This window comes from Salminus brasiliensis, chromosome 8 (genome assembly GCF_030463535.1).
Source record: "Salminus brasiliensis chromosome 8, fSalBra1.hap2, whole genome shotgun sequence".
Classification (NCBI taxonomy): domain Eukaryota; kingdom Metazoa; phylum Chordata; class Actinopteri; order Characiformes; family Bryconidae; genus Salminus; species Salminus brasiliensis.
Genome location: NC_132885.1, coordinates 39,332,732 through 39,350,491, shown reverse-complemented (window position 1 = coordinate 39,350,491; position 17,760 = coordinate 39,332,732). Strand labels below are relative to the sequence as shown.

Here is a 17,760-nt window from a genome sequence, read left to right as displayed (position 1 = left end):
TATAATACATATCTGTCTGTGCGCCTGCAGCAATGCCTGTGTGTGTGTGTGTGTGTGTGTGTGTGTGTGTGTATGCCTGTGACTCAGCGTCCAGTTATTCTATGGCTGAATGTAAAAACTCAACCCACATGCAAACGCTTTGCAAATGCAACCCTCCTCTTTGCTTCTATGTGTGTGTTTGAATATACTTTGACTTCTTCACAGTTCACATATGGAACAATCAATTACCCCCCACCACCCCCGACCCCACCTACACCCCACAGACAAAACTGTGGAGCGTCTAGCTGAAATATTGCCAACAGCGGCTAATGCAGTACACTCTCCCAAATCAACTGTTAACTACAAACACACGCGACCTGCTGTCGCGGCTCTGACCCGACTGTAGCCACTCCACATAAACACGGAGCGTCTCTGACAGAGTCACATTTGAGGCAGTATAGGCGTTCACTGTCCACTGTAGGCCTCCAATGATGGAGTTATGAGGACGAGTTGCGTGGATAATGACTGATGGGGCGGGGTCATGTGGATACTGATTGGCTGAGGTGGAGCTATGTGGACGCCGGATGGGGTGGAGTTACATAAATATGTGGATTCTGATTGGCTGAGGCAGAGTTATGTAAATAATGATGGGCTGGGGTGGAGTTAATCAAGTTAATGATTGGCTGAGGCACACTTTTATGAACACTGATTGGCTGGGGTGGAGCTATGTGGACGCTAAGTTATATAAATATGTGGATTCTGATTGGCTGAGGAACAGTTTTATGGACACTGATTGGGTGGGGTTGGAGTTATGTAGACAATGTTTGACTGTGAGGTGGATTATGATTGGCTGAGGTGGAGTTGTGTGAACCCTGATTGGCTGGGGCGGAGATAGGTAGATAAAGACTGGCTGATGCACTTACAGATGATGTAGTAGTCTTTCCCCCTGAAGAACTCCAGGCCCCACAGGTTGGGGCTGAACTCCTGGAACTTGAGGGTGAATTTGACGTCCTGGTCAGGCTTTACGCAGTTGAGTAGCGGCGTGTCCGCCTTGGTGACCGTACAAGTGTCCAGCTGTTCCCGAGGAACCATGTAGAGTTTGTAATACTCCACTCCTTCCATAGAGCCGCCCTCTATACGAGGACACACAATGTCCATTTTGTCCCCGATCTGAGGGTACAGTATTAAACCCTGGCCCGGAACAAACCTGCAGAGGGAAGGAGGGGAGGGAGGGATAAGGGGAAAAACCGGGGGGATAAAGGTTAGTGTAAGCCAGTTACTTCATCTTGTTTAAACACTGAAACATTCGCACGATCAAAAAATAAACTGGGTCTTAAAGAGCGCGGCGCTGAATAATTCACCAGAGCTAATCAATTATTCATCGATTATTATGAATAATAAGGACGGGCTCAGAACGAGCTCCGGAGATTAAGGAGGAAAACGAGAGCGGGTCTGGCGGTACAACTCGAAGAGTAAAGTGCCTTTGCCGATTCTTTCGGGGCTGGGAAAGTCAAGACAACAGCTGCTGGCGAAACTACAGGCATATCTGAATCTGCACACCCGAGACTGGTGTCAGTCTTGCTAATAGCAGACTGTTAAAACGGTGAGGGATGTGAGGGGAAATACAGCAAATCCTGAGGAGACTTGTATAGTAAACATAGCAAATATAAAAAATGCACCAATCTGCAATAATCTGCTTATTATCAAGTATAATAATATTCCATCATGTATGCATCAATGTCTTTGGCTATTTCCATATGGAAAATCCATACAAATATCATTGTACTTCGGTAAGTAAGTAGTTTAGGCTGAATGAATCAGAAAAACTGAATCAAATAAAGTCGAACTGAATCATTTTTGAAAGGACTGACTTGAAAGTGTGGTAAAATATGTGTGGAGTCATGATGAACTGAATCGTTTGTCTAAGGATTGTAAAGAAACCTGGCCTTTCATTATCCACTGAATCCGAAACTCTCCGAGAATCAAATTCAAACTGAATCACAGTGAAAACTGCAGAGATTTAACGAGACATTATGTCATCTTAAAAACATAAATCATCTTAAAATCACTGACGCTTTGAATCATCTTCTTATGAATCGTAATCGAATCACATTGTGGTCAAATTTTCAGAGCTCACCGATGCTATGAATCATTTATGCTAAGAATCGTAAATGAATCAAACTGTATTGAAGAATTCACTGATGCTACGAATCATTTCCTTAAGAATCGCGATCGAATCAAATTCGAAAACTGAAACGGAGTCATTTGGTAAAGAAGAATCTAATTGAATTCAGGTGGAATCTGGTAATTCCTGAAGTGTGGAATCGTTTTCTAAAGAATCAAATTGAATCGTTTTAAGGTCACAGCTTTACACCCCAAGAAAGGGTAGATTCCCAAGGAAACTGAAGATGCTCTGAGCATGTGTGTGTGTGTGTGTGTGTGTGTTTGAGTGTGTTGGTGTGTATCTCAGGCGTTTCACATGCTATCTGTACAGCACATCAGCTCATGCAAATCCTCTGATGAAGTCTCTGGCACGGGGAACAAACACATCTGAACACCAGATCCCTATCTGCCCTGCCCTTATCTCACTACTGCTGTACTGCTGTGTTTGGATAGGCACGAACTCACTGTGTGTGTGTGTGTGTGTGCGTGTGTGTGTGTATATGTACACCAGTGTCTATAAAGTCATATCCACACACACATCCCTTTGATGTACGAGTGCAGCACCTACTGAACAATATTGTCAGGCTTATCAGCTCGGGTATTTTCAAATGGAACACTAAACTGTCTTCTGGTCAGCATCTTCCCGAATGCTATTAGACACACACACACACACACACACACACACACACACACACACATTGCCAGAACACACCATATCCTGTTTGTTTAGAGTTTGTATAGAGAACCCTGTATTGTTCTGAAGGTACTTGAAAATGATTCACACACACAATGTTACATCACCATATATACATATATATATATATATGTGTGTGTGTGTGTGTGTGTGTGTGTGTGTACATGTACCTATATGTACAAATAGCTTCTATACATACACTTTTAGCCCACACCCATGCACAAACCCTCCCGCAGTGCTTTAGTTATTCCACTTAACCGCTGCTTACACAAGGTCACCCCCAAAGGCAGTGCCACACACACTTACACCCACCCACACATACATACAAATACGACCACTACATGCCACCCCCACCCCCAATCAGCAAAGGCCTGAGGCCTGGAGCTAGCAGGCTAACAGATCTAACAGGAACCGGACGTCCATTAGCATCTCTCATTAGTGTCGTCATCGCCGTCATCTTCGTCCTCACACACCCTCCTCAAACTGCATGGAGATGTTCAGTGGTCTCTAACAGACTTGCTTGTGTGGGTTTCTGGGCCTACTGTGAACGGCGGACACCGGCAATGCTAAAAACACTAAGAGCTTTGTTATATTAGTATCGGAGCTCCAGAGTAAGACTACAGAGGCATGATTGCAGACACCAAACATTTGGGTTAGGGATTAGACCGTGGTGTAAATTTAGCCACACTCGGGCAGCACTTCACCACTTCAGACCTCCAGCAGGGTTCACAGGATGGGATGGATGTTGCGAAAGTAGGAAAACTACCAGAGGGGGAGGTATGCGAATGGACTGACGGGTACAAGCAACCATCTCATGTTTTTAAATGGCTTTAAACCCACTCTAGAAGACACACTGAACCCCTCCTCCACCCGTCTGTTTCCCTCCTTTCTCCTTTCCCCACTGGTCAGCGCGTGATTTACACCGGGAGTCGTAAATATCCCTGGAAGTGTGCGGGGCTGGGAGAGACGGACAAAGCCGGCCACGCGTTTAGCTCGGCTCCACAAGACTGCAGCTGCGGAGAGGCGCCACAGTGCGGGCCTGTGTGTGTGAGAGTGTGTCGATGTGTGTGTCCTGAATGTGAGCTGAATGTCTAAAACGAGGCCACTGTGCTTCTGGTGGACGTCCACGGCTATGCAAAAGGGAGAACACAGAGACACTCGCGCTCGCGCAGAGAGTCCACAGCTCCAAGTGGTTCATCTTCTTTTCTTCCTCACTGACTCATCGGCTTACTCACACACTCCTTCCAACATGTGAAAATATGCTTTTCTGGCACGCCGGCTTAAAGAGTGTTTGCCAGCGCACTTAAGAATGAAACAGTTTAAAGCAGGGCGGCTGGCCGCGGACAAAGACAGACTCGAGGACAAATAACCACACTGACATCAACTGTAAACGTGACTGAGCAACTCTATCGGCCTGCCTTTCACACACAAACACACGCCGGTTTGTTTTCATGCAGTGTGAGGACGTGGGGTATATACTATATAAGATACATAAACATACATACACACTTACAAATAGTCCCTGTATATCCATATATGTAGTAACAGCATATACACACCTTATGTAATAATGTGATATTATATATATATATATATATATATATATATATATATATATATATATATATATATATATATATATATTCGCACACACACACCTAATTTAAATCTGTCAGTTCACTGACTAGGTCCCCTTGTGCAGATCTGACCAGTTGAGGCCTGGACTCCACAGGACCTCTGAAGATGTCCTGTAGTATCTGGCACCAAGACTTGTGAGGTGTGGCCTCCATGAGTATCAGTGAGCCTTAGGAGCCCATTGTAAGGTGCCTAAGTTCACTAGTTGTATGTATATATATATGTATTTATATATATATATATATATATATATATATATATATATATATATATAGGTCTACATATTTATATATAATAATAATAATAATGTTGGATTATGTACATAATACTCTATATATGTCCCATAAAATTGAATCCTGAAAATATACAAACACACACACACACACTGAAACGTGACGAAAGGAAGCTAGGAAGCCTGTAGCACAGGTGTGTGATAGATGGACAAGGCCTTCCAGCCTAAAACTCACAGCACACATCTGTTTTCTCCGTCCATCTTTCCCTCTCCGCCCTCTCGCTCTTTCATGTCTGCGTCTGGGTCGGCGGAGTTCGGGACAGGGGGCAACTTCCTCCAGTTATGACCGTGACGCCCGTTAGATCTTTCTCACTCATTTAAACCACCCCCGCCCCCTCCCGCTGCTCTGACGACACTGGATCCCTCTTCTTCCCTTCCCATATTTCTCTCCCTCTCATCACAGATAATCCCTGCATCCATAAATCCCACCCTAAATCTTCCCCCTGCCATCCCTCCTCCTCCTCCCCCTCCGCTCCTTCCTCTGTTTTTCTTATCAGAGTTTGCTACTAGTCTCCAGACAGCATTCGGGTTCAAGAAACTGAAGAGCAAAGTAAACAGGTGTGTGAGTGTGTGTGTGTGTGTATATATATATATATGTTAGCTGCTACCGCTAACGTGACGACAGCCGAAAGAAACTATTGCTTTGCTAATCCTAGCCGCTAGCTGTGTGGCCCGCTGGTCAGCGCTGGACGGACACAGTGACAGCAGTGGCCTCTGTTGGCCTAATCCCGTCCCGATGGGCCGGGAGCACTCTTGACCCCTGGCTCTAAAGAAAACACGCGGGATGGAGGCATGGGCAGGGAGGGGTAAAGACAAAATGAGAGAGAGAGAGAGAGAGAGAGAGAGAGAGAGAGAGAGAGAGAGAGAGCTTGCGAAGTGAAAGAGGGGATCGGTTTGACCTCCAGTCATACAGAGACGTACAGAGGGTGGGCAGACAGCCGCCTACAGAAACGTCCAGACTAAAGGCCGGCGGCAAATGCCGGTGGTGATGGACACTCTATCCCTGCTCATTCTTGTCTCTGTCTGTTCGCTCCCGCCATCCTTTATTCTCTCTCTAATCCCAGACTACGTGGCCTTCTGTAATGACCCCTACCGGTCACCCACTCTCTCTCTCTCTCTGTCCATTTTCTCTTTCTGATATATTTTCTCTGTCTCTGACCTTTCCTCTCTTTCTCTACCTCTCTCTACCATTCTCTCTCTCTCTCTCTCTCTCTTTTACTCGTCCTGCATCTTTCTTTCGTTTTCTCTCTCTCACTACTCTGGTGTCCCTCTCTCTCTCTCTCTCTCTCTCTCTCTCTCCAGTGCTGAGTTCCACAGATGCCACGTTAATCCCAGACTTTCATTCAAGCCGCTGTCACACAACCGCCCCCCCCCCTCCAACCCCCACCTCTTTTTTCTGTCCTCCACCTTTCAGCGCACCCTATCAGCACTGCATGCCTCTGTACTTCTCTCTCAGCTCATCCCTCTCCTTTCCCTGTCTTTCCCACAGTGGTGGGGTTTATCCACCGGCATCAGAGGCGAGGGAGGGCGATACGGCAAATATGTCAATAATTCACTTTTTTATGATGCGTGATATGCAATGATGTTTGTGGATTTTTCAAGGTTTAACAACAAATGTATGCATGTATATATATATATATATATAATTATTATTTTTATATATTTTTTTTATAATTGTTTGCTTTTGTTAGAGAACAAATGTATGCAAGTATACAGAAATAATATATACCCATATATATATATATATATATATATATATTTCAAACTTTAAATATTTAAATATTTGTGTTTTAAATTTAAGAACAAATGTTTTTGGATATATATAAATTATATAAAAAAAGAATAAATATATTTATTTACTTAAATGAAAACCTTTTATTAATATATATATATATATATATATATATATATATATATATATATATATATACTAATTATATAAAATCATCCTTTTTACTTTTTTAAGTTTGGAAAATGTATATAACTACAAATATATATTTACTATTTTTTACATTTGAGAACAAACATATACAAATTGTGATATTTTTTTTTTCTAAGGTCTTAACATTTTTATTTTAGACAAAATAAAATATTTCATATTTGCAAAAAAAAACAATTTAAGGTGGAACAGAAGGGAAAAACATGCCACAATTAACCACGATAACGACTGCTGTTGCTGTTCCCACCTCTACATTAAGGCTACATGACCCCCGCACAGCTCCTTCATGACACTTATAACGACGACTGGCACTGGCTGGACAAGCCTTTATAACCGCAGTAGTACAGTAGGTATCTGGTAGCCTTATGAACCCTGGCCTTCAGCAGAGTGCTCCTAACACAGTCCCAGCACAGCTCCGCTAACGTCTAACAGCACTCAGCTCTCCTCACACACACTAATAGAGTGTTCCCTGGGATTGTAAACGGTGGCAGGGTGGCTGGGTGGGGGTCTAGGGGTTGTACTTAGGGGGGTTATTATTCATGGCCGATTCATCAGGCCCTGATGGACTATCTGCATGTGTATGCCTCCATGGACGTGGCCCGGCCAGTGGCCCACAATGCTCGGCAAAGAGATGTAATCTCATAATGAAGAGAGAGAGAGAGAGAGAGAGAGAGAGGGAGGGAGCGAGGGAGGTGGGGGGGAGAATAAAAAGAGGGGGGGGGGGGTGAGGCTCGCCCGTCCTTTGACTGAAATCGTGTAGAGCAAAACCTCCCTTTTGTTTCTCCACCTCAACTACAAAATGGATTAGCGGAGAGATTCGGGGAGAGGGAGGGAGAAAAAGGGCGAGAGAGGGAGACGGAAAGGAGAAAAAGATGTAGAGAGAGAGAGAGACGATTCCTTTATGAGACTTATCAATCAGCCACACAGCAGCGAAAGACGTAAACAGAGAGCGCGAGCAAGCAAGCGAGTAGGGTCGGATGGTTTGGGAGCTGAACACACACACACACACACACACACACACACACAAACACACACACACACACAAGTAGCTCCACACAGCTGTCCGTCTATGTGGTCCGCCTCGCAACACAAAAGGCTGTGAGGCCGATTTTCTACATTTGATCTCTCCCTCTCTCTCTCTCACTTTCCAAGATGCCGGCCTTCCAGACTTGCGCGCACACACACACACACACACACACACACACACACACACACACTCTCTCTCTCTCTCTAGTGAACATCCTCCACACACTCTCTTACAAGGAAACCACCAGTGCTCAATTAACTCCCGCTGATTTAGAGCTTCTCCTACCGAGGCCAGCTCACTACAAGCTAATACGACACTGGAGGCCGTCTGGGGCCGTCTGGGATCCTGGGCCAAGCTTCCAGGAAGCTCGACAACTGCTTTAGATGATTCAGATCTTCTGCTGGAAGGGGCAAGGGGCAAGGGTCTAGCACCTATTTCTTCACCTATTAAGCTCCTCACAGGCAGAGAGTGGACAGGAGCGAGGATCGAACCCACAACCATAAGGTACACCGGAATGCCCTCCTCAGGGGCAGGTTCTACGGCACCCCTGGAGCAGACAGGCCTTTCTCAAGGACCCAACAGTGGCAGCTTAGTGGAGTTGGGTATTGATCCCACAACCTTGCGGTGAACAGCGCAGCGCTCTAACCACATAAACCCTTCAAACCCTTTGAACCTCAGTATGTAGGCCCGTACTTCATTACTTTTAGAACTGACATCACTTTCAGAGGCCCTACAATAGAACCCTGTGGCACTCCACAAAGTCTCATAAGGGGGTTCTATATAGTTCAAAAAGGGGGTTTTCTGACTAATTAGTGGTGCTACATAACAAAATACCTACAATAGGTCTTTCCTAGAACCCTTTTTAATTAGACAAAGAACTATTTAAGCACTTAAATGGTTCTTTGAGGTGTCAGGGTTCTATATGGAACCATATGAAGATGTCTTTTCTTACACAGTACATTAAGAGAACCCTATTTAAGCAGGCTTAGAACTTTTTAAGAAGTCTGCACCCCCCCCCATCCTTGTCCCTACACCCCTCACCTACAAGGTTTTTGCTTGTACATACAGAACCCTATTTAAGCAGGCAAAGAACCTTAACCATGTAAGCATTCGAATGGTTCTTTGAGGGGTTCTTTAGGAGTGTAGAGGTGGGTCCAAAATGTGATTTATCAAAAAATTTTCATTACATATGATGTAATAATAAGCTGTAATGTTATGTGATGACGATACGCTCAGAAAACAGTATCGTGGAGTAATGCATCGCGGTGAAATGCCCTCATCGCCCACCCCTGGGCTCTACTACTCTCAATCTGTGGACGTTCTAAAGGTGCGTATCGGCATCGTGATCAACATACAGGCATCGGTGCGGCTTAGGGAGTTTACCCTCCTTCTAATAATATAGGTAAGTTAAACCAGAGGTGACACACACATCCCCCAACCCCCACCCACCTCCACCCATCTACAATTAGAGACAGTGATCGAGCTGTAATGCGCTTGTGTGGCTGACTTTACAGGGCCTCTATTACGTGCCACAGGCTTGGAAAACAAGGGGAATACCCTGCGGCCTCCGACTGTGTGTGTGTGTGTGTGTGTGTGTGTGTGTGTGTGTGTGTGTGTGCACACCCACCTGGCTGGGTAGTGCGCCTATAGGCCTGCACGATGTGTGCTAATAACTCAGGCTCACTCACACTGGGGGTCTTCCAGGAAACTGTGATCATATCCATTAGACACCCAAACAAAAGCCGCCGTCACTCTACCTCGGATCCCACCACAGAAAGCTCCTAATCGCCCCGTCCGCGCTTGGGGTCAGTGTTTCCGAGGCACTGCCGACACCGCTGATGTTCCTGAATGATTAATTTAACGCGAGTGTGATGAATGCAGCCTTCTGTTAAAGTAGGTTAAGTCTACAAGGCTAGGGTGCCGCTCGTCGCTTGTCGCTCCCTGAAAGTGATTCAGCGAAACACAGAAGCCGGCCGTTCTCAGCGCCTCTGCGTCTCGTCTGCCTTTCGTGATCACGCCGGGCCACAAGGTCGGCCTACGTCTTTAGAATAGGTTTACGGCCTCATTAAAACGCATTTGTGAAGCGCATTCTCCCTGGAGAAAGAACCCGAGGGGCTCTACAGTGGATCCGCACGGGGGCCTGAAAGATAGCCCTGATCTCACAGAACGGCGGAGGATAAATGATGCCGTCTGGAGGAGAGGAAGAAAAAAGAGAGAGAGAGAGAGAGAGAGAGAGAGAGAGAGAGAGAAAAGCTCGTGCTGAACGCAGGGGACTCTGCTGAGCGAGAATCTGCCAGTACGAGTTTCTCCGTGATGCGTTTTCAGAGAGCAGCTTTGTGGAAAAAGGCGAAGTGGGTTGTATAATGTTGGGTAGTGGGCGAGTCTCTCACTGCATTACTGATAGAGAGCGAGCCTCAATGCATTACTGATAGTGAGGGAGTCGCAGTGCATTGCTTATAGTGGATTTTGCTGGTTAAGGGGCGAGCCTCACTGCATTACTGGTAGAGAGAGAGAGAGAGTGTGAGTCTCACTGCATTGCTTATAGTAGATTTTACAGGTTAGTGGGCGAGCCTCAATGCATTACTGATAGTGAGGGAGTCGCAGTGCATTGCTTATAGTGGATTTTACTGGTTAAAGGGCGAGCCTCACTGCATTACTGGTAGAGAGCGAGAGAGAGAGAGAGAGTCTCAATACATCCCTGATAGTAGATTTGACCAGTTAGTGGGTGAGTCTCACTGCATTACTGATAGTGAGTGAGTGGGCCTCATTACAGTCCCCTCCAGTTTTTAATGAGGTGGTCTTCACTTAGCTACTGAAGCTGGAGCTCTAAAAGAAGATCTAACCGTACTGCTACTACTAGAACTCTAATGAAGCTAGAAAAGACGTGCAAGAACCGTAAGAAAAGAAGAACAGCTGGGTACGGGTTCTAAAATGATCACGGAGATCCGAAGCCTGCTAGAAATTTAATGGGAACCCATAACTAGAATGCTTACTGAGGACCAGACCTAGAAAACTGCTGGAGAAGACATTTAAGAACCCTAATCTAGGATTAAACACTGGTAAAAAAAAAAAAAAAAAAAAAAAGGGGGGGGGGTGGTACTAGATTGCTTATAGAGAACCAACTCAATCTGCTAGAAAAGAGGCATCACTATTGCTAGAGCTGGGGTCCTAGAACTCTAACGTAACAAGTGGAGTTTTAATGGAGGGCCTAACCAAACTTCTAGAAAAGAGGGACTAGAACTCTAACGGGAGGCAAAACCTTATTGGTGGAAAAGTAACTCAACACTAAACTCAAACGCGGATTAAAAAATTAAGTCAAATCTTTAAAATCTTGCAGATTTGATTTGTTTTAAGCTTTAGTCTGGAGTCTGGACTGAGGCTCATCTCTGAACGCGAGGCTTTATAGGGATTAATGCAGGACAACAGGGTATGGACTCTAGACGGCCCTACAAACCTGACTGCTATTACATTTGTGGCTATAATGGCAAGTATATAATATTATAATATATATATTAAAAATTATATTTTATTGATTTTAATTGCAACTAGGTCTTAGGAGTTTTGCTCTAACAGGTTTGCAGTTTCTTAGCTTGCAGGCGGATTAAATGAACACATATTTTAGGGCGATTTAGGTGGGGATGACTTGCAAAAATTCATTTTAGCCTAGGCCTAAAACTGCTTCTAAAAATTGTACAGTGGGCTAGGGAGTTGAGAGTGCGGCAAGAAAATTTTAAAAAAATTAAATATACATTAAATAATTTTTTCGTAACAAATTTAACTAATTACTTTATTTTTTTGTTTTATAATTAAGGTTGAAAAAAAATTATTGAAAATTTTTTTTTTTCTCGGAAAACCATTATAATTGGTGCCGTGACCCTCAACCGTCAAGCACACACTAAAGGCAGTTTGCACCACAGCCTGGCGAGCGGGCGCGTGCCCGGTGCGCGTGCACTCGCGAGACAGACCCAGAAGGATGGTACTCACTTGGTGTTGGTGGTGTTCCAGTAGATGGACTCCAGGATGATCGCGCGGGTCGCGCTCAGCTCGCACACGACCACCAGCACGCTGAAGCAGCACCTCCAGAGCAGCGATTCCGCCATGATCTCACACACACACACACACACACACACACACTCACTCACACACTCGCACCCGGGCGCGCTCGCGGTATCCCAGACGCAGTATCCTCACTCCAGTCGGTCGCGAGGCAGCACCAAAACGCAGCAATGACGATAATAGTAATATTTAAAAAATGTCACAAAAAATCAGCTGTTAAGCGCGTGAGTGAGGCAGTTTCATGGCGACACGCTCACGCGCACACTCCTGCGGCACACACACACACACACACACACACACTTCGGACAGTCCGGCAGAGAAAGCCTGCACTCCGGCGCGCGCAAGTCTCTCTTCTCATTCAGTCTGAATTGGGGGGGAAAAAAGAAGATTTGGACACACAGACAGACACACACGCACGCGCGCGCGCGCACGCACACACACACACCGGCGCGCGCGCAGAGTGAAGAAGTGTGTGTGTCTGTGTCTTATTAAGTCTCCGTTCGGTCACCAGCTGAAGTACATTTCCATTCCCCAGAGGCGCGCGCAGATCCGGACGCAGGCAGGTTAAATCCGGCACGAGGATTAATAATATTATTATTATTAATAATAAAATAATAATAATATTAATAAATGCACTAAAATCCAAGCGCGCGGCGCGTCTTCTTGCTCCTCGTTCGTGCTTTTCTGCTGGAAAAACCACGCGCACCAGGACACGCGCGCGCGCGCAGATTCTCGCTTTTTTTGGTGTATTTTTCCCTCCTCCTCCTCTTCTTGTTGTTGTTGTTTTGAGGTATATTCCGTTTCAGGCTTCAGGCAGGAGGACCCCAAAAACACAAAAACAAGAAAATAAATGTCCCAAAAAATGAATAATATTAAAAAACACAAAAAAATTAAATAAATAAAACTGAGAAACGAAGCGAAGAAACGAGCTGAAATGGATGAAGGTGATGATAGGAAACTAAGGAGGGATGAATGGAGGTGGCTGAGCGGAGCAGCAGGGCTCAGGTGAGCGCGATCATCAGATCATGAGTGTCAGTCTATGTCTCTCTCTCACGCTCGCTCGCTCTCTCTCTCTCTCTCTGTGTGTGTGTGTCTCTGCGCGTGCTGCTGCTGCTGCTGCGGAGTGTGTGAGCGGAGCGACTCGCCGGAGAAAAACCCGGAGAGGGAGAAACGCGGACACGCCCACTAAGACCGGATTGGACGAGGGGAGAGAGGGGGAGGGCCCGGTGCTGTCAGTCAGAGCGAGCGAGCGAGCGAGCGAGCGCGCGAGAGAGAGAGAGAGAGAGAGAGAGAGAGAGAGAGAGAGAGACACTAAAAACATTAGACTTAATAAAGAGGTCAGTGTTCCATTATTGCGTCATCGTCACACTCAAACGCCCAGCGCGCGGCGGCTAACGGTCAGCGCGAACTTTTATTTTGAAAAATAAAAGTAATAATTTTATAAATATTTTTATTTAATTTCATTTAATTTCATTTAATTTAATTTTTTAAAAAAAGGGGAAAAATAAGCCTAATTTTTCTTTGTAGTTTCGCTTCATTGTCTCGCGCTCTCTCTCTCTCTCTCTCTCTCGCGGTTAATGAAGAGGGCTCGCGGAGACTAAGCGGGAGCGAGAGCGAGGACCGTGGATCATTCCGCGGACAGCAGCGCCCCCCACCGGAGGAGCACAGCACAGCGGCGTACGAGCAGCTCGAGTCAGCTCGAGTGTGAGTAGTTTAATGAAGGGGGGGGGGGGGCTGATACTGTTGTTAATTATTATAAAATAATATATTTATGTATTATAATTAATTTTCATATTTGTATTCGACATATATACACACCCCTCTACGTGTACATTTATTAATTCACACTATGTTTACTTAAAATAATGAAATTAAATATACAGATTATTACATATTATATTATTACATTTTTATTTAATTAATTTAAAATGTTTAGAAACAACTGTTTGATGGATTTGATTATTAATAAGTCTTAGAAAGTAGATTTTATAGTTTTTATAACAATAAAAAAGCCAGAGGCGAGCTAAACTGACTGTATTCAGAATTATTATTATTATTATTATTATTATTATTATTATAGGTTTATTGTGTTAATTAATTAATTAATACATTGATTTATTTTTTTATTATTATTTGTAATACTACACACACACACACTGACCGAGATCATGAATGCCAGCGAACACACACTTACAGGCCGGGGAGTGTGTGTTTAGGCCTGTGTAAGCGGCCGGAGCTGCTCGGTACACACGAGGGAGGAGCGGCGGGTCTAACGAGCCCGAAAACCCCGGACTGATCTTCACCAGCCGGACCGACCCAGCAGCAGCAGCAGCAGCAGCAACGAGGAGCCCAAAAACCACCGAGTGGATTTTATTCATTTTTATTTATTATTATTTTTAAATCTGTAAAGTAGAAATCAGCCACACATTTATTTTTTATATATATAATAAAGTATTTATTTATTTAAAGCCAACTAGTATAAACTATTATCATTCTGCCAGTTGATTTATAATGCTACTCAACATAAGCCAATAAAATGCAAATGTAGAAAGTGCACATAAAAAAAACTTACAAAAAATAAAATATAATATATAACGTAATATATAAATCTAGCATAAACGTAAACAGCTATAAACTTCTAAATATACACTAATAACTTATTATAAACGGTCATCCTGATAATATTACAATCACCGATCATTACAGTGTATAAATATAATATTTATATACACTAATTTTAGAGGCTTTTATTATGCAAATTTCGTGCCATTTACATCCTTTTAGCGCAGCTTCAAGCAAAAAAAACAAACAAACAAAAAAAAAAAACAGACCCAAATAAAGAATTTTAATTATTAATAGATGACTAATAACATTAATAACATGGGCATTTTATTATTATTATTATTATTATTATTATTAATAATAATAATAATAATAATAATAATAATACGAATATTTAATTGTAGTAAATAAAGGCGCGCGCGAGTCTGTAATGTTTCATGGGTGGAAGCTCGCGCTCAGAAAACGCAGCAGACTGGGTGGTGTTTCCCCTCAGTCTAAGTGTGTGTGTGTGTGTGTGTGTGTGTGTGTGTGTGTCCTCCTAAACTCAGACCGCCAGTTTGCACATCAGTCTGATGGCGACGGTCTGATCCATTTTTCTCCAAAAGAAGCAAAAACACCTTCATGCCCCCCCCCCCTCTCTCCTACAGGACCCCCTGATGGACTATACCCTGTCAGTAGTGTGTATTCAGGTATGGTGGGCCATCAGTTGCTGTCAATTGTTCAAAACTGTTGTCTTTGGAGGCCGAAAAGCCTGGTTTACAGCAGGCCAAAACCCCATCAGACAACTGTGTCCGAGTAAAGAGGGTAAGCTTCAAAATAAAAGTCTTTAAAAGTGTTACATTTTATTGTGTGACTCTATATTTTGCTTAAACTAGTCTAAAACACTTAAAACTGTAATGGTACCCATGTAAACATGCATGGTCTTTCAGTGGAGGGAGCGGAGTGGGGTCAAACCCAACACCCTCATGGGCCACACCGGGGCCAGACGGGCCGAAATATCAAATATAAACTCAATTCTCAGCTGAAACCGTCCCGCGTGAGCAGAGTCATAAAAGTGCACTCTCTACATAACGCTGGACAATGCCGAAAATAGACCTCCTCAATGACAAAACTCAATTTTTCTTAAATTCAATAAAAGACTGGCTTTGCTCGGGCCCATGTGACTTCAGTCGCATTAGTCAGTGTGCATTCCTGTCCTTTCTGAGGCGCTTACATCTCCGCCTAACCCCATCCACAAAAAAAAATAAAAAAGTATTTGGACATCTGGTCCCCACACTGAGCTAAATACACACACAGAGAGAGAGACAGGGACAGAGTCACTACCCTTAACCGTGAGGAACAGTCCAGTCAGGAAACACCGCAGCCCCACTCCGGGCTCATAGACGGGGTGCTAAATCCATTACCCTGCATGGGGTGAGCGTAGGGGTCACATTCAAAGACCTGGGGGGGACAAAAAAATCTACTGTTATGGTGGAGGTGACAAAGTTCACACATCACAAACTCCACTGATCAGAGCCAATACGCTCGGCTGAGGGGCAGAGGGCCAGACTGAGGCCCATTCATTAAAGCAACCTCATTTTAAAAGTGTAAATCTCCAGTTGGACACGTTTACAGGTCGTGCGTGAGGGGGGGGGGGGGGTGTCATATGAGCATGCAAACCTGGATGACGTCAGTCTGACGGGAACACGCAGACAACAAGGCACCCTCAAAACCCTGCTCTGATGAAGCTGGCTCGCCGAAATGATCACCGGAGTTGTGCTATTTGGACAAAAGTATTGGGACACCTGCTCGTTAACTGTTTCTTCTGAAATCGAGGGGATTATAAAAGCTGATCCTGCTTTTGTTGGAGTAACTGTCTCCACTGTCCAGGGAAGAAGACCTTGCCCCCAACTCATCCCAAAGGTCTTAGATGGAAGCTCAATCCATCATTCCAGAGAACACCGTTAGTTCTACCGCTCCACAGCTCAACGCCAGGGAGCTTAACACCCCTCTATGCCAATAGGTTCATGCTAATCGGATCCAGATAGTCCTAATCTATTGGCAGCACTTCACTACAGAGACTAGAGAAGCTCTGTGTGCGTGCACATGTCCACAAACTTTTGGACATGCAGAGTATATTGAAAGACAAAGCTAAGAGTGACACAAAAAAGGAAAGGAGCACTATGCAAAAGTTTGGACACCCCAAGATATCTGCGCTCTCGTAACTTCTACCAAGGTCTCAGACCTGGTTGTGAGGGCCATGGCTTGTGCTTGACCGTCATTAGGAAAGGCCAGGTGATGCAAATTGGAAAGGTTCACAGCAAAAATCACAAAAGTGGAAGACGAGCCAAGAGCGCAGTCTTTGGCTACGTCCGCACATTAAGTAAAGTGGCCCATATCTGACAGTCAGCCGAACAGTTCACGCTCCTAAATGCGCGAAACACTTCACTTGCCCGCCCCCCAGTCAGATTGACGTAAAGGTAAAGATTGACGTAAAAATACGCGAATTTCCGTATTGGAATTTAATACCAGACACTGAAAGTGACCCAAAATCGCATCACAACTGGTCAGATTCAGTGTTTTTTTGCTGTTCACACTTGACCAGAAAGATTTGGGCACTTTTACCTGGTATATGAATCTATTAGGGTTGCAAGGCTGAGATTTACAAGTCATGGGGCCACAGTATACCAATTATTATTATTATTATCATTATTAATCAATTCTTCTTCTAAACTGACCCTTAAATGAAAACTTTTTTTTCTCAGTTGAATTCATTTACTACAGTTAATACTATAGTTTTTAATGGAAGTAGATGTAAGCTGATGTAAGAAAGCTGCACGTGAGGTGGGGCACAGATTATAGTTATTTTTATTATGGATTAATCTGCTGATTATTTTCTCCATTGATCCATTAAAGAATAGTAAGAAATTATTGAGTATTGTGAATTTGGTCACATTTTCTCACATCTCTCCCAATACCTGTATTAAGCAGAAGCACACATGGTTTGTCATACCGTCAACTGTCAAACCATGCTTTACCAAAAACCACTATACCACTGCAACCCTTTGATAATTTAGAGAAGTACAAAGGATATGTTACTAAGCACTGACCAAAAACGGGGTGCCCAAATCTTTGAACTCGTGTTTTTCTGAGACAGGAATATGAAAGCAATCCTGCTTAAAATATTAAAGAAACATTTCATCTTCAACTTCAGGCCGTTTGGAAATTAGGTCATTTTACTAACTTAGCTTTTCACCCTAACAGATATTTCCCACCAGCGATGAACTTTTTTGATAACTGCTGATTTAGACTTTCACTCGTAGGCTCATGTGTAAGGGGTGATAAATAATAAAAACATTAATTTAGCTCAAAATTAAAATTATTTAGAAATAAATAAATAAATAAATAAATAAATAAAGTGTGCGCCCCAGTCT

The 17,760-nt window shown here is 43.9% G+C and overlaps 1 protein-coding gene across 1 annotated transcript in view; it reads right to left on the bottom strand.

Moving 5' to 3' along the window:
- The window catches only part of efnb2a (ephrin-B2a), a 25,776-nt gene extending 12,879 nt beyond the window's left edge, over positions 1-12,897 (bottom strand). The window contains exons 1-2 of the mRNA XM_072686569.1: positions 11,714-12,897; positions 903-1,186 (exon numbers count right to left, since the gene is read on the bottom strand). Coding sequence (XP_072542670.1) covers positions 903-1,186; positions 11,714-11,829 — 400 coding nt within the window. The 5' untranslated portion in view covers positions 11,830-12,897. The remainder of the gene's footprint in view (positions 1-902; positions 1,187-11,713) is intronic.
- Positions 12,898-17,760: the final 4,863 nt, after the last annotated feature.